This window comes from Mus caroli, chromosome 2 (assembly GCF_900094665.2).
Source record: "Mus caroli chromosome 2, CAROLI_EIJ_v1.1, whole genome shotgun sequence".
In the NCBI taxonomy this organism is placed as follows: domain Eukaryota; kingdom Metazoa; phylum Chordata; class Mammalia; order Rodentia; family Muridae; genus Mus; species Mus caroli.
This window is the reverse complement of record NC_034571.1, coordinates 135,836,938-135,861,882: the sequence shown is the minus strand read 5'-3', so window position 1 is coordinate 135,861,882 and position 24,945 is coordinate 135,836,938. Positions and strand designations below refer to the sequence as shown.

The window sequence follows — 24,945 nt, the reverse complement described above, 5'->3', positions numbered from 1 at the left end:
GGTTTCTGGGCAGAACTTACCCTGGGGTCTCTCTCCAGCTGCCGCTTGTGGTGTAGGCTGCGTCTTCTTTTGGCCTTTGCAAGGCCATTGTGATAAAAGTGATACAGGCCTTCTGCAAAGGGGAGCTGTGGAAAGCCAAACACAGGAGGATGGTTAGTTTCTGGGTTGGCACCAGGATAGAACCACATGAGTAGGAACTGTATGAGGATGCAGTTCAAGCCTCCTATCAGAGCCCTGATCTCTGTCCTCTTGCTTTCCTCACTTTGCTTATCTGGTATCCATTTCTTCCCATTTCTTCAAACTCCCTCTATTAGTTCTTCTAGGTTGTAGTTTTTACAAACTTATCTTCACACTCATACTCATCAAATTCTCTACATTTCTCTCAGACAATTGTTTATACACTGTGTGGTATCCAGTTGCCACAGGGATGTGCTGTGACAAAGTATTCTCTTGTATGTAGCCATGTCTTTTATCATCTAACAGGATGGCCTTACAAGTTGTTGCTCATGTCTAGGGCTTCCTTCCTTCCTTCCTTCCTTCCTTCCTTCCTTCCTTCCTTCCTTCCTTCCTTCCTTCCTTCCTTCCCCCCCCCCTCTCTCTCTCTCTTTCCTTCTTCTCTTTCTTTCTCTTCTCTTTATTTCTCTCTTTTACATATATACATATATGCATGCACACACACACACACACACACACACACACACACACACACACACACACACACATATATATATATATGAAGACCCAAGATTTCTAGATCTCTGTTCTTCCACATGCCCACATTTCTTCATAAATTATTTGCAGTACTTGCCCTGAACTATTAGCTTAGTTGAATTCCTCACAATTAAGAAAATAATGTGCATATATACATTTTTACAGGAGAGAAGGCACATGGTTTTCATTGGGGTTCTCTTATTAATGTGTTTAACTATTCAGTGTGTTTGATGCTGAAATGTAGATTTGTGTTCCAACCAAATGCTTGGAAGAAAAGGGAACATGATGTGAATGCTTTAAAAGAAGTTTTTCAAAATTAAATAAGGCCTATTTGAGAGATTTTAGATTAAGTAGGGTTTCAGCACAGCATAAATATTTCTTAAGCAACTGTCATCATTATAAAAGGAACAGAAGTATCAGGAAAATACAGACATAATGCACAAAAAGAACCAAAGTAAAAATAATGCACCTTTTCCTTTTCTGTAATATTAGGCGTAAGAGATGATCTTCTCTTCTCCCCTCCAAGGCAACCCAGTCTCAAGAGCAAATTATTATTTTCTTAAATAAATCAGTTGATTTTGATCACACACATCACACAGATTATGTTTTACTATATAAAATGGGGTTTTTCATCAGCCTCTCACAAGCTATTACACACTCGCAGTCTTGCCTCTGTTGGTAGCAGTTGGTACGATAGAAGAAACAGCATGAAGTACCTAGCATCTCCATTGCTGATGCATGCTTAGACATTTCATTCTCTTGTTCTTGTTTAATAGCTAAAGATTCTGCTGCTTTTTGGGACAGGGAGACCTTCAGAAATGAAGAGGCGAGAATCTCCAAAATTCACTTTCAGAAAAGCAACCTCAACCCTGGAAAATTGCCAAGCGACCATTTCATAAGTCTGAAAATTAACAGGAAACTTGCAGTTTCCCAAGGAACACTTAATCAAGCAGAGCCGTATTCTGCCAATAGTAACCAAAAGACTTGTGGGTTTTTTTAAACTTACCTAGTCTGTGCACTGATGCCAGATTCTTCAGTTTCTTTGAAAGCAGACAGTTTCCCAATCATTTCAATCATACTGTGTAAAATAGCCACTTAACAGACACTGGAGGGTGTGCCCAGGATTGGAGTTATTCAAGAAGCCCCATTCCCAGACAACTGTAAACCATCCCCAAAGTCCCATTTATAGGGCTAAAGCTTATGTGTCTCAGACATTGCTCACTGAGGAAGGCTTTATCTTTGGGGCATTTGACGAAGGCCATCCAATGAAGTTTCCTAGGACTGCAGCTTCTTAGGCTAGTAATGTTAACTGTGGCCAATGAGCAACTGGTCCAATAGCTTCAAATAAAGATAAGATTGGAATGTTTACAGGGCTTTTACTAGTTACAATGTTTGTAGAGACTTAGAAGGTGACACATACCAGAGAATTATTTCCATTACTAGAAAATACCTAAAAAGATGTCAAATGCTCCCTTCTGATTGATCTTGGAACTCTATGGAAATAGGAAGTAAAGGTCAAGACAGGGTTACAAACTGAGTATCAAAGGTGTACCCTAAGACATAGTCAAAGCCTGCTAGCAAAGGATAAGAAAGCCCTATTGGTCACTATCTTTAAAAAAATACCAGTCCACACTTTAACTGAGCACCAGGCTAAATAAGGAGATTCAGTGGACTCAGTAGAACACTCAAAAAGTCACAGATGTGGGGGAATTAGTCTAGGGAACACAGTAAGTGAACAAATAAATGAACAAATAAGCAGGATAACAGTAAAATCCAGAACATCAGCATCAACACAGGGAGTTCGGTGAGCCTCACTCACTTCCAGGTTTCCTATGTGGCGCTTCTTACAGTGTCAGTCTTCAGGAAAAGTATCACGAGGCACATAAAAAAAACAAAAAAACAAAAAAACAAAAAAAAAAAAACCAAACAAGGACACATGGTGCATACGTGGGATGAGGGAAGAGTAAATCGGAACCCTCTGAGCAAGTCCAGGTGTTGGACTCACTAGACCAAGACTTGAAATCAGCCATTTAAATATATTCAAACAACTCAAAGGGACAACGTGTCTACAGAGTACCAGCAAAGCTTGACAGTGATTGACCATCAAGTGGACAATATGAATACATAGAAATTTAAAAAGGAGAAATTATGGGGTAGAAAATATAATAATGGAATTAAAAATATCCTTAGAGGGCCTTAATAGCACATTTATGCTGACAGAGATAATAAGTACAAATACAGTCCAGTTGAGATGACCTACTTTGAGTAATACAGAAGAAATTAAGTCAAATGAGCAAAACAAGCATTGTATTTACTCCTAGTAGATGTCTCTAAAGAAGAGAGAAGTAGACAGGAAACAGCAGTGTCTGGAAACCTCTCTCCATGATTTTAAGAATAATGTTAATATTCTTATCTAAGAAGCACAACATGATCAGAATAGGATAAAGCCCGAGATTTGCATACTATACATGTGCAAACATGAGAATCCCCTGAGCACTGAGCCAAAACTGTGTGCAAGATGCTCAGTAAGATTCAAAACTGACTCTTTTTGGGGGGCTAGGAAGGGACCTCAGTAGTAGATTGATTGACTAGAATGCACAAAGCTTTGAGTTTATTTTCAGTGCTGAATACAGCAAACCCAAACACACAAAGCCACTTGACTGCCTACTAGAAGCCATGAAGATGACATGGCATCTGGATAGCTTATTCCTGATACCCAAAGAAAATTTATTAACTAACAATTCTGTATCTGACAAAACTAATCTCCCAAAATAAAGAGAAGTCATAAAGTCCCAGAAAAACAAGGTACGAGGCAGTTTCTTGCTAGGAATTACTAGCTTCAGCAAAAATGAAAGAGTTTCAGACATTTATGGGAATCCATGGGAAGGAATGAATAATTGTAGTGCTGGCAAACCCACGGGAAAGTAGAAAGGGCAGGGCTGTCTCCTGGATGTTCCTGTCTTGAAGGTTCCCATCTGGTGACACTGGTAGAAGGTAGTGCAAATGACAGGATTTGAAGCCTCCTTGGAGGAATTAGCTCACGGCAGGACAATGGGAGTGGGTGTCGTCCATCTCTGCCCTGTCTCCTGTCTCTTAACATCTGGCCTCCTCCTCCACTGTGTGCTGATATTCTCATGGATTCACTCCTGTATACTGAGGTCGCATGTACTTGCTAGTGTGTGCTGATATTCTCATGGATTCACTCCTGTATACTGAGGTCGCATGTACTTGCTAGTGTGTGCTGATATTCTCATGGATTCACTCCTGTATAGTGAGGTCTCATGTACTTGCTAGTGTGTGCTGATATTCTCCTGGATTCACTCCTGTATAGTGAGGCCCCATGTACTTGCTAGTGTGTGCTGATATTCTCATGGATTCACTCCTGTTCACTGAGGTCTCATGTACTTGCTAGTGTGTGCTGATATTCTCATGGATTCACTCCTGTGTGCTGTTGGTTGTCTCCTGGCTTTAGAATCCCCAGTGGAAAGCTGACTAACACTGAGATGATAAATGAATTTTTGCTTGTAACAGACTTTTTTCTTTACCTTATGATGAGTCTATAAAGCAATGATTATAAAAGTGTGTTTACTGGCTTTTATAATGCAAACTTTATATGCCCCAGTACAGGGGAACACCAGGGCCAAGAAGTGGGAGTGGGTGGGTAGGGGAGCAGGGCAGGGGGAGGGTACAGGGAACTTTCGGGATAGCATTTGAAATGTAAATAAAGAAAATATCTAATAAAAAATGAAAAAGTGTGTTTACTGGCTTTTATAATGTATAAGAATATAATTTTTATAACAAGCAGCATAAAAATGAAGGAAGGGAACATATCAAAGATGAAGCCACATTGCTGTATACTGATCATTGTGACTTTAAATCTGAGACAGATTATTTAATATATTATTTATAATCACCAAAGAATCAATTAAAACAAAAAATCATGAAATAGGCATCATACCATAAGATGTTACAGTAGATAATATTTTTTGTTTTTAATTCTCTTTTATTACCAACTACTTTGTAATTTTGTATAATAGTCTATTATTATAAAATAAGCATGGTACTTAAGATAATACTCTGGATAACATTTAACACAAAAAGGAAGTTATGAAAGAATTGAGAAACAAAGGTATAAGATTGGTTTGGATGAGTGTGTCCCAAAGATTTCTAGGTTGGTTTTGCTGGGAAGTGATAGAGACTTTGGGATTAGAGACTAGTAGAGGGTCCTTAGGTTTTCTGTGAGGCTCCCTGCAAAGCATCTCCAGTGTATCATTTGTCTCTCATGGCATGCAGTGTAGCCACCTGTTCTGACGTTGGCTCTGACTACTGCCACACAGATGTCATTATCAATGAGTCCACCTGATTAGGGCCTTGTTCTTGAAGGAAACAAACCTATTTTTACTCCATATGTAGCCTGTTTCTAGTATTTTATTAGTGATACAAAACTGGAAATATAGATATGTAGAGGAGAAATAGAAAAGTGCATATGTAAATCTTATCAGTATTAAGTAAAAAGTTACAAAATTTCATTCAAAAGTTATAGTTGAAGAGTTGATAAATGAAACATACAACTTGTGACTACATCATGTACTAGTCATTAAAAGCACATTTCAGATCCAATACACAGATAGGTTGAAAGTTAAAGACCATGAAAAATATACTACCTAAGCAATATTAAAATAAATGGAGGTGTTGTCATGTTATCAGACTAAGTCAATTTTAGTACAAAATTTATTGATAGACATAAGAAATAATATTTTATGATGATAAAAATAGAATCCACCTAATGACATGAAATTATAAAAATATGTAATTCATCTACTATCAGAATCTCTAAAAGATGAAACAAAACCTGGCAGAATTGCGGGAAGAAATGAAATGATTTGTCAATCCCAGTTGATGTACAGTTTGGACCTGAATATCTCCTCGAAGTCTGTGTATTGAAGGCTTCATTTGCAGGGCAGTGCTGTTTGAAGGTAGTGGAATCTTCAAGAGGCAGCAGTACTTAAGTCACTGAGGAGCCCTTTCTTCTTTTGTCCCTAATCTGTGATGTAAGTGGGTTCTCTCTGTTGCCCTCTACACCATGATATGGGGCAACTCATCACAGACTAGACCCTCTGATAATGTGAGCCAGTGAATGTGCTTTCACTCTATGGGATAATGATCTCAGGTATTTTGTTATAGTGGTAGAAAGGTGATGAGTACAGTTAGAGACTCAAAAGACCTACTTGAATTAGGTGAAATGCTAGGCTGAAGACCACAAAGTATGCTGAAGACGTAAACAAAACTATAAACCAAGAAGGCTTAACAAATGCACAAAATATTTGTCTACAAGTAGAAGAAAATAAGTCCTCTCAAATACATGTGAGACATTCTCTAGGACAGACCATATGTTGGGATGCTGAATGGGTGTCAATAAATTTAGAAAGACTGGAAATACAGAATATGCTTTCTGATCACACTTTATAATGATGTTAAAAAACAGCAAGCAAAGAAAATCATGTAATTCAACAATCTTCAAAAATTAATACTATATTGGTAAATTATCAATAAGTGAAAGAAAAATTATAAAAGCTCTTAGAAAATACTCTGAGTTGAATAAAACAAAAATAAGAATACATTATGGATGTAGGCAAAGCAATGCTTAAAGGAACATTTGTAGTTATAAAATGCTCATTAGAAAATGAAGGATTGGAGATGAGGCTCAGTAGTAGCATGGTTTCCCAGTGTGCTTGAAGCCATGGGACCAATCTCAGTCTCTGGAACATGAGAAGGAAGTGGATGGCAAGGAGGAGGGGGCGGGGAAGGAGGACTAGGAAGAGAAGGAAGAGAACAATAAGAAAGATCTGGAGCCAGTAGTCTAATTTTACATCTGATGAAACTTGAAAAAGCCAATTGAGTCCCAAATGCCCCACAACCATAATCCCAGCAGGAAAGCTGGAGGCAGGAGGGGTATGAGTTTCCCCTAAAGTTGTATATTTCAAAAATCTACCAAAGCCAAAGTAAGAACACAAATATCCATTTTTACATATTCTCAACAACATGAAATGTTAATTAACATACAAATATTTTCCAACTTGATAGATACCAACTTATTTGGGTTTCTTTGTTCTAAACGTTTGAATAATTTTCATATGGAAAATAAACATATGGAAAATATGGGCTCTGCTGGGATGTTCTTGAGAAGAGGACTGGGATCAGGTCTGTGGCTATAGCTCTGGCTTCAAGAGCACACAGGGGCTGACATGCAAAAGAAAGTCTTAAGAACACTGTAGCTTTTAAGATTTAGTTCCTGTTCATTAAAAATCAGATTCTCTAGGGCATATTTAACATAAATATTTAATGTGCATTTTTCAGGCTCAATGGTTCTTGAATACATTTTTCTACTTAACCCTACTCACACGCTTGGGGTAATGTTAAGATTTGAGTTTTAAAAAGTGGACAGAGGGAAAGAAAGCATTGCTGTAATGCCTCTGCCTACCCCAAACCATATGCCTTTTCACTACTCTTGGATGGCCCAGTGTCAGCCTCCCATCGTCAGAACCAGTTCACCAGCTCCAAATAAGACTCTAAGCCAAGTGTGGTGGTGGAGGCCAATATTCCCAGCAGTTTGAAAGACTAAAGAGGCCAACCTGGATTATATATCAAGAAAACCTATTGCTAAGAGCAGGCAAACAGACTGAAGGTGGGGCTCAGTGGCACACCACTTGACTAATGACCAGTAACACCATACACACACACACACACACACACACACACACACAGAGAGAGAGAGAGAGAGAGAGAGAGAGATTGAGATTACAAACTCTAAAACATCAAAGAAATCTATAATCATGTCATGGTCAGTATCATTTATCAACTTGGTAGGGTGGTGGTGACTTCTGAGATGAGCCACTGGGCATGCCTGTGGGAGATGACCTTGATGACCTGAGCTGATGAGTTAAGACTGTCTTAACTCTGGGTGGGGCCATTCTCTGTTAAGAGGATCCCGGAGTGCATGAAACCAAAGGGAAGTGGAAATTCCATGCACCCATCATTCTCTGCACCTTGACTACAGCAATGTCCTGTGACCAGCGGCCGTAAGCTCTTACGGCCTTGAAACTCCTCTGCACTGATGAACTACAACCCTGAGGAGTGAGTCAGGAAAAAAAAAAAAAAAAAAAAAACAAAACCCTTTCTTCCCTAAGTTGCCTTTGCCAGTTTCAACACAGCAACAGGCAAAGTAACTATGACAACCCATTAAACAAATTCCCCTTTCCTCTCAGGCTCGCAACTTTCTACTTTCTGTCTGCAATATCTCTTGCCAGCAGAAGACTACGACAGTTGCCCTTTTATGCTTAGCTTATTTCACTTAAGCCCAATGTCCTCAAGGTCCTTGTGTACTGAGCATGTGTCAGAGATCCTACCTTTTTAAAACAGAGCTAGGGGATGGAGAAAACAAAATCTCCAGTGCTTGCTGTATAGACAGCCTAGCTGAACCAGAGAGGTCAGAGTCAGTGAAAGACCTTGTCTCAAAAATCAGGTGGAGAGTAGAGAGCAATGGAGGAAGACACTGGAGTTACATCCCCCTCACATACAGTAACGGGTGTGCACACATAGACATAACACGCACGCGTGTGCATGCGTGCGCGCACACACACACACACACACATCTGTGCAGAAGAACAAAAGAACAACCTCCACCACCACCACTGTGAGGTAAGGTGTGGGCTCAGGTGTTCTAAGAGTCCCTTCAGCATCCTTCCTAATTCTGTGTCCCACTCATCTTTGTAAGCACGGCTGTGAATCAGTGAGACCTTGGGTTGGAGTTCTTGGTAGAGTGAGTTGAACTCACGTGTGTAGCCAGACTGTGAGTGACACTTCCTCTTTTGGGCCCTGGGAACCATGATGTTGGTTTCTTTGTTAAGAGCTCTCTAAGCTGTAGAAAAAGATGGAACTAATTGGTCCAATGAGGCTAAATTCAGAAACTCTAATGAGCTTCCTCTTGGGCAATGTATAAACAGATACATTGACCAATCACAAATTAATGGGCTATTTATCTGCAGATATTGGTTACTTTGCTTCTTATCTTTGAAGTGCAGACTCTAGATCTCTGTCCTCTGACAAGTCAGCTGTTTGAGAACACTGTGTATGCAGGAGCCCCATTGGGAAGGGAAGAGAAATGCTGTGTGCCTCCTCCCAGCAGGGGAAGGCACTTTCTACCCATACATCTGAGTGATTTGATGCTGATACTTGAGTTCCTCCATATCTAAGAATAGTTTAGTATTACAAATAGCTGAGAAATTATAAACAGTGGTAGGCCTTCAAACACGCAGCTGAGTGCCCCAGCAGGAAACTTCTCATATTAGGCATCTCATACATGTTTAAATGACTTTCTTCCTAGAAACACACACATCACACACACACTCACAGACTTACACACAATTGTATGCAAATAATATACACACACAGACTCACACACACACATGCCTTTGTGTGAGCACACACACATACACAGACACACATCGACTCACACGCATGTGCGTGCACACACACATTGTTTTTTGTGCTACCACTTTATTCTCTTAAGGTCACGATTCCAGAAGGAAGGAGAAAATGAGTGGGAAGAGACTTCACAGCCATCCATCAGGTTTCAGACTCAGGCTGGGTACCAATATAATAATGCCACTAACTCAGACTTTCAGAGAGCCAAGAATTCTCATTATGTTACAGCATTTTATGGGTCCTGGCAATGTTTCCCAGTCTCTCTCTCTCTCTCTCTCTCTCTCTCTCTCTCTCTCTCTCTCTCTCTCTCTCTCTCTCTCTCTCTTGTTTCACTTTCAACCCATGTGCACTCCAAGCTGAAGCATTTATTTGAACCCACACACTTGCTTCTCCCAGGACCAGGGAAGCCCAGACTGAGAGGCAGAGCTTTCTGACTGGGGCTGGACCTGCCTCCTTTGAAGCCAGAGTCCTCTGCTTAGACAATGCATGGGTGCTCCAGAAATGGTGCGTTCTTAGCTCTGTCCAAAATGGTGCGCTTCTGTGCATCTTAGAAGTGACTTCTGTCATCTGGGATCCAGCGATTTCCAAATGAAGGCCTGTCTTGCAGCCTCGCTGTCAAAAGCTGCTTTTCCTGATGACTTCCTTGAATTTTCTGCCCCCAACACCCCTACCCCATCCCTCCCTGCTTACTTTTTTGACCTTTGGCTGAATTTGACTGGGTGTCTGTTTTGGGGGGAAGCCCAGGAGTCAGTCTACGTCTGAACACTCTTACAATTCTGTCCTTGAGAAGCTACTGTCAAGATGTTTCAGAAGCGAAACTGGGAGATAAAACAATACAGCCAGGATTGTAAAGTGGATCAGCTGGTAAGTATTTGTCCATTATATTTGGGGGCTTGCATTTAACAAACAGGGATGGGGCCTGCATTTTTCTGATAATTTGCAAAGATTACTTTAGATTTTCCTTAATTATACATAATGCCAAGACAAGGCATAATACCCTGCAGGAGAGATGCAGAAAAAGAACCAGTGGAGACTATCTATCTATCTATCTATCTATCTATCTATCTATCTATCTATCTATCTATCTATTATCTATCTGTCTGTCTGTCTGTCAGTCTATTATCTGTCTGTAAGTCTATTATCTATCTATCTATTTATCTATCTATCTATCATGTATCTGTCAGTCTATTATCTATCTATTATCTATCTATGTATCTATGTATCTATGTATCTATGTATCTATGTATCTATCTATCTATCTATCTATCTATCTGTCAGCCTATTATCTATCTATCTTTCTGTTGGTCTATTATCTATCTCTCTATCTCTCTATCTATCTATCTATCTATCTATCTATCTATCTATCATCATGGCCATCTATCCTTCCAACTTTATACTTCTGAACAATGATATCAGAATAAATTAAACATTAAGATATAAACCAGTCTCAATGAGACAGAACAACAGAAAGCAGAGAGATGGTGAGATGGTGGTGAAGGAAAAAGGGATCTATAGGAAAATAAGTTTATTGTGTTTTAGCAGATGAGAGCTGGAATGACACAGCTTTGAAAGCTCTACTGCCTTCCTGTTGACACGGAGAGACCCTTACAATGTACTCTTTTAAGTAAACCAAGAAGTATATGTGAGTTAGACATTCAGGAAAAAAGATGCATATCAAATGTTCACCTGCTAGTGAAAATTTATATCAGGTATAATATTTCAGTTGATTTAATTGTCCTGTGTTCACTCTGTATTATTTCCTTCTGTGTTATTTGTGTGCTCTAAAAAGTTGACATGTACAATAAAGATATTTTTATTCTGAAAAATGAAAGCAAGTGAAGTCCATAGCATCTCACCACCAGGTCTTACTTTCATAGAAACCAAAAGAGTAAAGACTTTACCATCTTGGTTGTTCCTGAGAGCCTCTTTGGGGGTAAAATCGTTCAATTTTGGAAAAATCCTGTGATGGTTGGTCCGTCTGGGAGGCCATAGATGCCTAGGTAAGAAAAAAAAATGCTGTGCCTGGGCAGAGCTGAGTGCAGTCATGCCATAGAAAGGGGATGGGGGATGCCAAAGCAGCACAGACACAGGGTACAAAGGGGTGAGGAGCTAGGAGGTCAGAGGCTGGCCCAAAGGAACCACTAATCTCATTTCCAAAAGTCCTTTTCAATGTTTGTACCCCAGTGGTGACTGAGGACTTCCCAGGGATACATATTTTAACTCTGTCTGCACCCTTGATATCATTAGGAAAAGGCCCTGCCAGATGCATGGTCAAGGTTTTGTTGGGGTGGATCAGTCATGATAGTGGCCAAGTTTCAAGCGTTCTGGAGAATGTGGATCACACATGTAGGACAGAAATATGATTTGCTAACAGGAAAGTTTTAGGGAAAACTGGACTGATGAATGAGCTGGAGTTTGTGTGAATATTAGAGAAGCTATAGGGGTTTTATAGCAACTTAATGTGGGGTGGGTGGGTGTCCATGTGTGTCATTTAGATCACAAGGGCCTGGGTTTCTAGTTTACATCTGAGCTAAGTAAGAAAAGTGAAGTTACCAGAAGTAGCAAAGCCCACTGTGGCAGAGGGAGTTCAAGCCAGTTCACTTTTAGAGAGGGAGATAGCAGAATGTTGGTTTGGAGTCAGTCCACATATTTCTGTAATAATTTACATTTTAAAATACGATTTTAGTCTTACAATACATTGGCAGAAATAGTGAGACTCCTAGTGCACTGCATATATGTACACACACACACACACACACAAATATACACACATTTTCTATTGTTTTACAAGGTCTTTACTCTGTCATCCAAGCAATCCTAAGATTATGATACACATTGTAAATTTAAATTTACTGGAGTAATTTGTGATTATCTTGTAATGGTGTGTGTATCTCCTAAGAACAAATGCCACATTAATATAAGAATATTAATACCAAAGTCAGGCATAGTAGAAATTTTAGCACTCAGCAAGTTGAGGCAGAAAGAGTGTCATGACTTTGAGGCTATCCTTGGTTGCACAGTAGGAACTGTCTCAACACTCCCCCAAATAAAAAAGGAAAATTATTACTGATATTTTGTAATACATGGACGTCATCAATATGTTGACAACTGTCTTAATAGTATTTGTAGCAAAAATTAAAACTTGGAACTAAAGTTCAGGCCAGGATCACTTACTGCATAGAGTTATTATTTTTTTCCAATTTCTAGGAGTTCCTTAGATTGTCCTTATTTCCTTCCATAACATTTCCACAATTGAAGAGGCCAGGTAATTACTTTATACTGTCCTTCAGTGGGGGCTTGTCTGCCATGTTCTTGTGATTAGGTTGATTCAAGGTGTTTTAGCATAGGTATGCTTCATGCTGCAACATACAGTCTTTTAAATGTGGTTACTACAGATCCACAGTAGTAGTTATGACCACATCTGCCTAATAGTAAACTTACAATCTGAGGACAAGATAAATCTGTGGGCACGTACTGTGCGCCTCACTCAGTTGTTTCTGGAATCCACAGCCAGAGGTCTATATAACTAACAAATGCAGCCTATTTAAATGGACTCCAAATAGCTATAATTATCCAAATGGGAAGTCATTAGGAGTGGGATACAGAACAAGTTCTTCTGGGTATTTGTTTATTTATTTATTTTCTTTCATTTTAATTTGGGAGGGGAGCATAGCTGGGCAATGAAAAAAGAAAATGGAGGAGAAGAAATGGACATTTTGTGTACATCCAACGATGCTAAAACTATAAAAGAATGTCGTGATTGAAACCACTGAACAAGAGGACATTCTGCTCTCAGCAGAGTGGCATATGGATGCACATAAAATCATATGCTGTCTCATAAAACTCAATCAATGAGAAGCAGCACGAGATAATTTCATACGGAAGGCAAGCATGCCACATTATTTAGATGAATAAAGTAAATATGATTTTGCTAGAGGAATGAAAGCTCCACAGCTTCTTTAAACAGATGTCTTTCATGCAGTAAAGCAGCCTCATTACTTACAGTGTCTCTAGCTCTGTGTCAACACGAGGCCAGGGGAAGAAGGCTAGAGCTATACACCATTCAGCTACAGCTCCTTAGAGTCTTACATAAGGTTTGTTGTTTGCATGTAGAAGACCGAGTGCTAAGAGTTTTCACTCCTCAATTCATAGTGCAGATATTTTAAAAAGCTAAATGGAGACATCAGATTAGGTGAGTTTACCAACCTACCCAAAAAACTAATAATAAGCTTTGTGAAATAAGTTGTATCATCATCCAGTATCAGCTATCATTTCAAGTGTTCCTTATTGTTAATAAAATAATAATGAATGTTCATCCCAAGTTATCGTATTTGCTATGTTCAATGTGTATGCAATGGAAAGTCATTGGTTCAATCCTTGGAACACATGGCTCTAGCCAATCTTGGCCACTTCTGGGCCATACCTAAGCATTTGCTCTCCATGAATGGCAGTCCACTTTGTGGGTGTAAGAACCACACTTCGCATTAACAGAGAGTACAGCAGAATGAAACAGCTGAGTTGTTCTTTGTTTTAATACTGAGTATAAACAGCTTGCATGGGACTCAGACTATGATTTATGCCTAAGAACTGAAGATGGCATCTCAACACAGGTCAGCCAGGTAATGAAGCAGGTAGAGGGTATCTGAGCCCCATCCTTACTAGCCTTTCTTTGCATTCATCATCCCTGAAGGAAAACTTAAGAGTGAACATTATTTCTCTGGTGTATCGAGGAACCTTCTGTCTCTCAGGTGGGCTGGCATCTCAGTGATGCTGTTCTGTCCTCCCTGCCCTTTAAAAAAAATGTGGCTTTTATATGATAGTCTGTCTTCTCAAAGGCACTTATATGTATTTTGTTCCTAGCTGAATTAAACTTCATAGATATAAGTGGCTGATTCCTACAGTTATTCACTGAGACTCGAGGACAGTAATTAATCAAACCATTAGCATCGTAGATGTCATCAGCCAGTGGGAATGAGATGAAAGATACATAACCTAGCTTCCTAGTAACTCATCTGTTAAAAGGAAAGTGCTGTCTGCTGCTGAGAAGTGAGGGATTCTGTAGAGCAAACAGAATAGGATGAAATATAGCTTCCCTCAACCCCTATCAACTCATTGATTATCCTGGGGTTTCCTGTATGTGGCCACTTTGGTAAGCTAAATATCATAGAAGGCTGACCTTTCTCTATATGTGAAATGGAAACTCCTCAGCTTGTGGTGGGAAACTCTTCATGAGTTGGTTCTGGCCCACTTCTTTCAAAAATGCTACTTGGCATCTCTTTAAGACCTCTGGGTACTTTCTTACACATCCTGTAATCTCTTCTATAAATTTCCTTTCGTTTTAATCTGTTCAAATTACAAAAGTCACATAAGTCACACGATCTCAACATTGCCTGCTTAATGTAATCTTTCATTGCCTCACATGGAGACTCACAGAGCCTTACTTGCTTAGAAAAGAATCCCAATCTCTTTGGGATTCTGTAAAGCAGAACCTGTTTTTTCTAGCTTTATGTGATCTCAGAATCTGCTGATGCTGATGCCCTGCCTCCATTCCCTCAGTCATGAAAACAGTACCTGTACACGCCAGTGCTTTTCATGCACCCATCTGCCTGTGGGTGTTCCCTTGTGTTCATGATTCAAAAAATAAACTAGAATTGATTTTTGAAGGTCAACCACCTTCTTGAGTTTGAACTTCTACCACAATGAAAGATAATAGCTGCTAGCTGGTGAAGCTATGTTTTCCTTTTAGGGCCAAGAGCACTCTAAAACAGAAAGTATTTGTGGATCACTTTTTTCCCCTCCTCTGTCCTAAGTTCTTAATCAACAATTAAGTCTTAAAATGTTAGGCAATTAAGAGCAATTAATCAATGGGAAATAATATATTTAACATAGGTACAAAATAGGGTAGTCGGATTACCATTTCTCATATGCTTAGTTTTTTTTTTTTTTTATGAATGAGTGCACACACACACACACAAACACACACACACACACACAAGCTGGCTTGTTTGTGTTTGCATGTGTAGAGGACAGAAATCAGTTTCAACTATCTTCTCCTATCATTCTATACTTTAGGTCTTGAGATAGAGTCTCTCATGTTATCTGGACTGGCTATAGCTGAACCTAGGAATCTGACTGTACCTGTTTTCCAGGACTTCAGTTGCAGGCATACACAACCACATACAGCCTTTCTATATAGTTGTTGGAGCTGAACTTAGTCCTCACACTTTACTGCAGCCTCTCATAACATACCTGCTCAACAGAGAGCATCAAATGGCAATGCTAAGATTTTTAGGTCTATGTCATGATTTGTTTTATTATTTATTGAGTGCTTACTTAATGCACTGTCTAGTGTTATTATGGTGATTTTTGATGAGAATGTTTCCAATGGGTTCATATGCTTTAGTATTTGGTCCCCAGTTGGGAGAACTGTTTGGGAAGGATTAGGAGGCATTGCCTTTTGGAGGAGGTGTATTGGGCTTTGAGAGTATAAAAATGCACATAATTTCCAGTTGCTTTTTTTGTTTTGTGCTTATAGGAAAGGATGTGAGGTTTTAGAATCGTGCTCTAGCCACCATACCTCCCTGCCATAATAATGATGGACTCTTACCTCTCTAGAACAACTGTAAGCTCAAATAAACCTTTCTCTTTATAAGTTGCCTTGGGTCATGATGTCTTATCACAGAAGTGGAGAAGGCAATTAATATGCTCACCAAGAGTGTTCTTAGGGAAGTCTAGATTCTTATGCTGTCTTTCATCAATTTAAATCCAACAAGCTGTTGCTGGAATCCCTTAATCTATGAACAACTTTGTTTAGAAAGCTATAATTTACAAAGATTTCAGGAGAAAATCATGAAATGCAGATCAGGAGTGTCTGAAGTGAATTGATATGCTCAGCTCAATGAATTGAAATGCCTAGTAACTTTTGAGGCCAATCACTCACAGGAATATCACTTGGTTTAGTTTGATGTCTCCTTAATCCTGCAACACTGGCTCAGTGATTCCAAAGCACAGATATAAGCAATAGGACTCAGTGTTCATTAAACACTGTCTTAGTAACTTTTCTATCACTGTGAGGAAGCACTTTGACCAAGGTAACATAGAAAATAAAGTTTTAATTGAGCTTACAGTTTCAGAGGATTCGAGTCCACGGTGAGGGAGTAAAAGGCTTGGTGGCAAGAACAGCTGAAAGATAACATTTGAATCCACAAGGAGGAGGTAGTGAACACACTGGCAAGGATTCAAATCTTTTCAAACTTCAAAGTCTACCCCTATCAGTGATACAATTCCTCCATAAGGCCACACCTCCTAATCCTTCCCAAAGAGTTCCAATGGGAATTAACTTTTCAAACATATGACTCTATGGAGGATATTCTTATTCAAACCACCATACAAGTACTCAATTACACAACTTATGTCCTAGGCTTGGTAGCTCATGCCTGGAACCTCAGGACTTGGGAGCCCAAGGTAGGAGGATTATTGTCAGTTTGAGTGTACTTTGAGGTATATACTGAGTAGCCAGCCTGGACTATATAGGGAACTCATACCTCAAAAACAAATCAAAACAGACAACACAATAAAGTAAACAAAATGAAAAATCCAAAGATGTACAAAGAATTGAAATTGCCCCCTGAAAAATGGACCAGCAAAACAACAAATAAGACAACATAAATATCATATTTCATCTCCTTTTCATCATGTGTAAAATGAAGGGTAAAACTAATATTTTTCTGAAAAACATCTCTTCCTGCTTCAACAGGCTGTAATTCTATAATTGCCATTATTATTTGTGAAAATGTAAATGACTCTGGGTAAACCAGCTAGAATAATACAGACTCAATTAGTGAGGAATGTCACAATATTTTGGTGGCATAGCAATCTGCCAGTGGTGTGACAAGTATTTAGAAATCATTGTTCATAAGAGTCATTCTAATGACAGCAAATCATGCTGCCTCCTCGCTCCCTTCACCAGCTTCTTAAAAAATTGTTGTCATTTAGTATCTCCACTTGCTTTGACTTCTCCTATCTAACCTTCCTTTTTGAGAAAACTGCTCCTAGCGCATATCAACACCTTCATCTTTACATACTCTGAGAATATGCCACTCCCAGGCCAGAGAAACTATCAGGCCTCAGCAAGTGTGTAAGTGAACTTGTTTCATAGAGAGGATAAAACATTGAGGTCCACTGTGCAATACCAGAGAGCTCTGGTTATTCTGATGTCAATACTTCTTTTCCATCACAGCCATCTGTAGGCTTCCTTAGAAAATGACTCTATGGTGTTATTCTAAGTTTTTCTCCTCAGTTAACTGCTGTGTCCCAGCACTGCCCACAAATCATCTCGTGTCAGGTCTCTCTCCAATTGCCAACAGCAGTGTCCAACATTTTGACTCCTTTCCAGTCCCACCCTCTCTTCTCATGGTCCAAAGGTTGACTTTGACTTCTGACACTTTGAAATAATTACAACTTCTAAACCAATGTTCATATTGGTTATCTTTTTTGTCACTGTGTCAAAGTACTTGACAGAAGCAGCTTAAGGGTGGAAGGGTTCATTTTGGTTCATGGTCTTGGGAAATACAGGCCTTTGGCAACAGGGGAGTCTTCATCTACAGTGGTAGGAACATGAGGCAGCTGCTCTTTATACCATGGTGAATCAGAAGTCAGAGAACAAAGAAAGAATGAATTAAAAACCCTCTATGGCTCACCCAGTGCCTCACGTCCACTAATTAGGCACCATGTCCTGAGGGTTCCACAACCTCTCAAAACAGTGCCACCATCTAGAAACCAAGTGCTCAAAACACAAGTGTGTTGGGGACATCTCATATTCAAACAATAGCAATACCATCACCACACCTTCCTTTGAAGCTGTATTTGATCTTGATTTTACCACAGACATTTTTTTTTCTGTGTAAAGTTTTCCTCCCTTTTACTACTGTTAACTCCTAAGTTGAGAATTCTAGGGAAATGTAAATGTGCCAAGGCTCACTTGATGGTTATCAATTGCTTAACAAGTATAATGTCACTGTCCATCTTTCCCCTTTAAACCTTTCATCTCAAACTAAGGACAGCTTTCTTTTTATGCTTAGGCTGCCCCTTTTGCTTTTCAATAAAGCTAAAAAAAAATAACTTAATGAGAATGAGGAATTTGGGCTTGAAGTCTGGCAAAATGATTAGTAGTGTATTGCAGACACACTACTAATCTCAGATAGAATTAATGTAAGAAATAATGTGCACCGTGGCTTTGTATAGAACGGTAACATGTATATGTGACATGATACAGAAGTGACAATCTAACAAACTGATCAGTATAAGCAGTAATGTAAGGGAGCTCCCAGGATTCTAATTTTTCCATTTTACAAATCACCAAGCCTATACTCATTACAATTTGAAATACGCAATTAAATAATTAAACATGTAATTAAATAGATATTCACATATTCTCCCTCTCTCCTCAACATGTAATGACAAACGTATAAATTGTATATGCAGTATGTTTCTTAAATTCAGGGAAATTTATTAGAAAATATCTTTTATATAGCAAACTTATTTGGAGCACAATAATTTTAGTTTTTAATCACACTCCTCTTTTGTTAAAGTCTGATTAAATCTAAATTTAATCTAAATTAAATTAAGTAGTGATTAAATCAGAGGGTTGGAAACGTAAAGACAGTGTGTATGATGTGAGTCCACATCTGTAAGTTCTTTGCTGATCTTTTTTGTCCTACAGATTCATGTGAAGATATCTGCATTGAAATGTTGCTGATGACCATCTCTGGGTAATGACAATACTTGGGATAACGGGCTCCTCATGGTGCTTGTTTTACTTGGCACGTTAGAGGATGATGAAATTGGAAAACTAAATGGATGAGTGTGGAATTTAATGTCAATGTTAGAGCTGTAAATGAGGTGTGACCTGGATCTTGCCCTTCTCTCTCTCTCCTTGTCAATCTACTGTCAATACCGTGTGAAGCCCTCAGTTTTGTTTCCGTCCATGTCAGACTTTGTGCCACTATTTTCAAACACAATGTGAGGGCTTGTTTCACATGGCTATGCTCATCAGATGACACATCACATTCCTTAAAACATTGTGGTCAAATTAGCTTTGGGATTAAAATCTCAGGAACAATTAGTCAAATCCATGCCATTATTTTTTATATTAGTTTCACCTGTTCATACACGTAGGCTAGCAGCATTAACTCAGTCATGTTTTCTTGACTCCTTATTCATTTGTGATCTTGTAAACCACTAAACGGGATTTACAAACAGCAGACTTCAACAAAGAAAGTCAACGACAATGTCTTTCTTTCTTTTTTCTGTCACAGCTATTTAGATGGAAAATAATGGATCTGAGTGGCAATGTGAGAAGAAACAGGAGGAAAAGCTTACCCCTCCCCTCTTTTTGGATAAAACCTGGCTTTTTTGAGACCCTCCGGCTGAAAGTAGAATTGAAGCAAACTCATCTGTAGTCTCAGTCATCACTATGTTGTACGGCATTATCCACAGCCATAAGAGCCCCTGAAATAGATCTAGATTTCCAGTTTCATTCAGTTAAGAAGCACCACCCTCTACTTTTCTGTGTTCAATCATACTTTAATCACAGACTTTATTTTTTTTTCTGTGCAAAGATGTCTTCCATTTCACTCCAGTTAATTCCTAAGTTGGGAGTTGTAGGGAAACAGAAGTGTCCCAATGGCTCACTTGATGGTTGTCAATTGCTTTTACTTCCTGGCTGAACTCTTTCTTACAGAGAAAAGGATCCTATAGCTGTAGCTTTTGAAACCACACTTCTTCCAGTACATTCTTTTGTGCTTATGGCCAAATTATCACCTTGTGGTCCGAGAGTGTCACTGAAGAAGAACCCATTAAGCATCTATTATGAGAAGCTTTATTAGCTGCAGTAGGAGCACAGAGCTTTGAAAGAGTTTTATGTTCTTTCTAGAGAAAACAAATTTAAAAAAAATTTAGAGAGTTTATTGACAGCATGAGATAAGGAAACAGGGCATAAGCTCTGAAAGGCTTTGAGAGACTATTTTTTTTGTTGTGATTTGACTTGGTTTAGTGGTAAGGTTAAGGTCTGAATCTAGAAATATAGAAGGGGGATATTTATCGATAGCATGTAAGCCTGGAAACACTGATATGTGCCCGGGTAGTGCTGACTGCTCTAAAGATAGGCCCCAAAATCTCAGTGCTCTACCGTAACATTTCATTTCTGACTCATGGAAAACCTGGGTCAGCAATCAGAGATCTGAACTCCTTCCATTTTGTGACTATGTTACTGTCATGGTTTGGTTTTCAAAGTTGCTCCTCTCAATATAATTCAGCACCAGTAGAAAAAGAGAATAAAGAATCATTTAGTAGGGGCTTTTTTTTTTTTTGATGCACCAGGCATGAAACCAGGATATATTATTTTTCTTTACACAGATGGGTTAGAAATATTACATGCTGGCAGTTGTCTACAGCACACACTGAAAGTACATTTACTGAAGCTCAAAGAAAGGAGGAAGTGAGTTTGATAATTAAGGTTTTAGCTGATCCTATAGGTATTTTTCTGTAAACTGGTTCTCCAGTGACCTGGGTTATCTACCTCATCGAAATAATTCTTCTCTCTAAGGCGGGTAGCCAGTAAGAATTTCTAAGGAAGCCAGAGTAGCCAGCTGCAACAGTTACTATGGTCTATGATAAACCAACTTCATGGATATCTTGGATCTGGGACATTTCATGGACTATTGCTAGTCCACAGATGGATTTTTATTGGTCTGTGGCCTATTCCTTTCCTAATCTATTGCAAGTCTTGCAAAAGCTCAATACATGACTGCTTCCTTTTATAAAAGGGTGCTACTATGCCACTGTCTGGTTGTTGTAACTACCAATAAAAGTTGTGTAATTCTATGCACCCAGTACTATGCTCAGATCCCCCCCCCATAGTACATTAGTTTTTGCAAAAATAATATTTTAAATAATGTTTTTTATTTTTATTTTTTTCGATACAGGGCTTCTTTGTGTCGCCCTGGATGTCTTAGAACTCACTTTGTAGACCAGGCTGGCCTTGAACTCAGAAATCCGCCTGCCTCTTAAATAATGTTCTTAATTTTTGCAAATATTTTACATGTATACAATGAAATATGATGATATCTACCCCACATTTCTCCTCTTCCAACTCTCTGAATGTCCCCACAACAAGTCCCCTCCCATTACTATGGATTTTTTGTTTGTTTGTGATAAGCCATTTAATCCAGTTAGTGCTGTCTCGATGTACATGTGTGTGGGGCCATCCATTGGTGAGTAAGAAATGTGCCAGAGGTCTTCAAAAGGAATGATTCTCCTAACCCCAGCAACTTCCAATCCACTGACAATAGCTCCTTTGTTAAGAAACAGAGGCCTGGAGATTACCTGCCAGGTCTGATGAAGCTTGGGCTGGCTTGATGTCATATAGGTCTCAGACAAGTAATCTCAACCGTTAGGAGCTCAGGATTGTGACAGCATTTCACAGTGCTTTTCCCCATCATTTGTCTCTTACATTCTCCCTACTTCCTTCCATGATGTTCCTTGAGCCTTGATGATGGTTGGGTTACAATAGATGTCTCTTTTAGAGCTGAGCATTTAGTCTCTCATTCTTAGCCCTATGAGCAGTTATGAATAAATGTTGAATAAAATATCATCCAAACACAACATGTTATGAGATACTTCACTTTAGCTGTTCATCAGGTAAAGCTGCAGTAGAAATTGAAGGGTGGTATGACCACACCTTTCAACAGTTGAGGTGTGAGTATCAAAGGCTGGTGAGGGAGTGAAACAAATGGAGCCCCCAGACACTACTGGTGGGAATATAAATTGTCATAAATGCTTTGAGAGACTTTGTGGTTGCTTGTCTGTTGTAGGCAAAAGTTCTAAATATAGTTCAAGACTTCTGTTTCCTATTGCTGATAGCCTTTATAATCTCCTCCCTTGAGTAAGGCAGTATGGGGTGGGACTATAAATAGTTGGAATTTCATTCTGTGATTAGATTACAACATTTTGGAGGTAGTAATCAAACATGTAAGCTATCAAATCAGTTGGTTTTCAGAAAAAAAATCAGAAGAGAAACTTCCATGGTGTGCCTGAGCTAATCAGATTGATCTAAGAAAGGTGCAGAGGCTTCCCAAACAGAAGGTGTTTGAATGGCTAGGGTATGTGAAGGCCTGTGGAGGGAGGTTGCTGTGAGTTAATCAATGACTTGGTCTCTAGGAGCATAGCCTTGCTCCAAACAGCAGCCAACAAGGAAACAGACTCTAGGTCTACATCCACAGGGAAGAGAAGGGTTCTGAAAATTTGGGTGTACCTGGAAGCAATTTATTTATTGATCATACTTCTAAGTGACAGCATAGCTAGCTGAAGCTTTAATTTTATATTTTGAGGACTTTGGCAAAGGACTCTACTGAAACCTACCAGACTCAATGCAATTCTACAGGGTGCACATTATAGGGATTTATTACACGGTGCTTGATTGCTTTCTGTCGCTGTGATAAATACCACCACCAAAGGAAGGCAATGGTTAATTTTGCCTAAAATTCCAGGTCACAGCCCATCCATCATTCAGGGACATTAAGGAAGGAGATCGAGCAGGAGCTGGAGTAAAACTCATGGAGAAACACCGCTTATTGTCTCCTATGATCATTCTCAGCAAGCTTTCTCATACAACTTAGTAATATCTTGGGGGTGGCACCTTTCCTTGTGGGCTGGGCCTTCCCACATCAATCAAACATTAAGACAATTCCCAGCAGAATTGGCCACAGGCCAATCTAATCTTGGAAGTTTCATCACTAGAAACGTACTCTTTCCAGATGACTCTTATTTGTGTCAAGTTGGCAATAAAAACTCACCTGGACACATAGCAATAGAAATCTAATGCTACTTCCTAAACACAGGTGTATGCATAAATCATGAACTCCAGTTTAGTAATATCTTACAGAAGGCACATTCATGTCTACCCAAATACATGCACTGCTGCCGATAAGTATCTACTGTGAGTTTGTGCCAGCATCCCTGGTACCTAAATTCCAAATGCTTGATCTCTTATATATAAAATTGTATATAGTCAACACACATACTTTTGTAAGTACTATAAATAATATGTACTTACTTATAGCACCTAATGCAGTGCAAATGCTGTGCAAACAGTAAACACATTGTTTGGGGGAAATAACAAGCTAAGAAATATCTGTTCAGTACAGATGCACCTTGGGTTTTTTCAGCCACCTCTGGTTGGGTCTGCAGATATGAAGCCACCTGGATATGGAGTGCTAGCTGGACTTTGGTATACCCCAAAGTGATGTTTATATTTGCCCAAACTCAGAAGTACCCAGGAAGCAGTAGGGGACCTTGGGGATTCTGATAATAATTGTTTCTTGACTTCAGTGCTCATGATCCAGTGTACTCACTTTGTGAAAATAGTAAGCTATGTTCTTTCATATGTTAAATTATATATCCACAAAGTACAATGATCCAAAATTTATTTTTATTACCTGCTAGTACTATTACTAGTAGATCACCTTTAGAATTGAAATATCCTTACATGTATAAAAGTGGTTATGCAATGTTATCTGTGAAAGTACCCCTGTGTTAACTCTCCATCCATAAAAATCCAAACATAATAAAACAAAAAATGTTTAACAGTGTTTAAAATGTTAACTCTTAAAGGAACTTTACTCTTTTCTTATTTTGCTCAACATTCTCACACACAGTTGGTTGAAACTGTGATATGGGATTCATTATTTTGATAAGTCATTTTTATTTCCATTTCAGAAGAGTCAAAAATAATGTCCTGAGAAGTGGGAGGTGCTATCTGAAGTCAGCCCTGTCACCACTGAGTTCTTTGTATATAGCATCTCAGATGGACATGGTTTGGGTGAGGCCTGGGTTAAAATAAAACAGAAAAAATAAACTAGACAGGTATTTTACTTTCTTTTCTGGAGAAAACATAAATGATTGCTTTTACTGGTATTCTACTGATGAAGTCATTAAATCATGAACAAAACCTTTCCCAGCATTTCATGCCCAGCACAACATGTGGCATCAGGGCTAGGAAAAAGCAGAATCGTTTAGTTCCGATCGTCTGAAGATGAATACAGATGTGCATGGTAGCCAGTGACACATGTTCATATCTCAACAGCAAACAAATGATAATTATAGTACAGGTAAAAAAGAAAGGAAAGGTAAGAAACCCCTCTCTCACATTTTCAAAATGATATCTCCAAGGCAAAGTTCTTGGCAGTCAGGGATGGCTTCCTGGAGACAGCTAGTAGTCAAGTGAATTTGGATTTATATTTGAGTTAGTTCCTTTGCCAATATAAGGCAGTTGCTTAATATCTTAGAGCTTTGAATTTCATTTGAGGATTGATGCAGACAGTTCTACTTATTTTGTGAGGTTAGGATGAGATACCCTGTCACAGAAGGCTCCCCTCATCTGTATCCCTGCCCCTTCCTATGTGTGTATAACTAGCTGCTGAGAACCTTTCATACCTGACATTGAGCAGGAGGAGATGAAGAGATCTGCTAAGGCTTAGAGCAACCACAGAGAAGGATGTCTTAGGGTTTAAAACGCAAAATTCAGGATAAGAAGTTGGGACAAGTATAGAGCAGTGCAAAGAGACCCAGAGAGGACAGTGCCAGGGAAACAGTCATAAGAATACATTAAGGACTGTCAAGCACAGCAGTTGGCTGGATAAGGCAAAGAAGCCAGGAATACAGAGGATGTTGGCTCTGAATACTTAAGTTCCC

The 24,945-nt window shown here is 39.1% G+C and overlaps 1 protein-coding gene across 1 annotated transcript in view; it reads right to left on the bottom strand.

Moving 5' to 3' along the window:
- Pcsk2 (proprotein convertase subtilisin/kexin type 2) overlaps positions 1-24,945 on the bottom strand; it is a 252,247-nt gene that overhangs the window by 224,083 nt on the left and 3,219 nt on the right. The window contains exon 2 of the mRNA XM_021150157.2: positions 21-125. Within this exon, the coding sequence (XP_021005816.1) occupies positions 21-125 (105 nt within the window). The remainder of the gene's footprint in view (positions 1-20; positions 126-24,945) is intronic.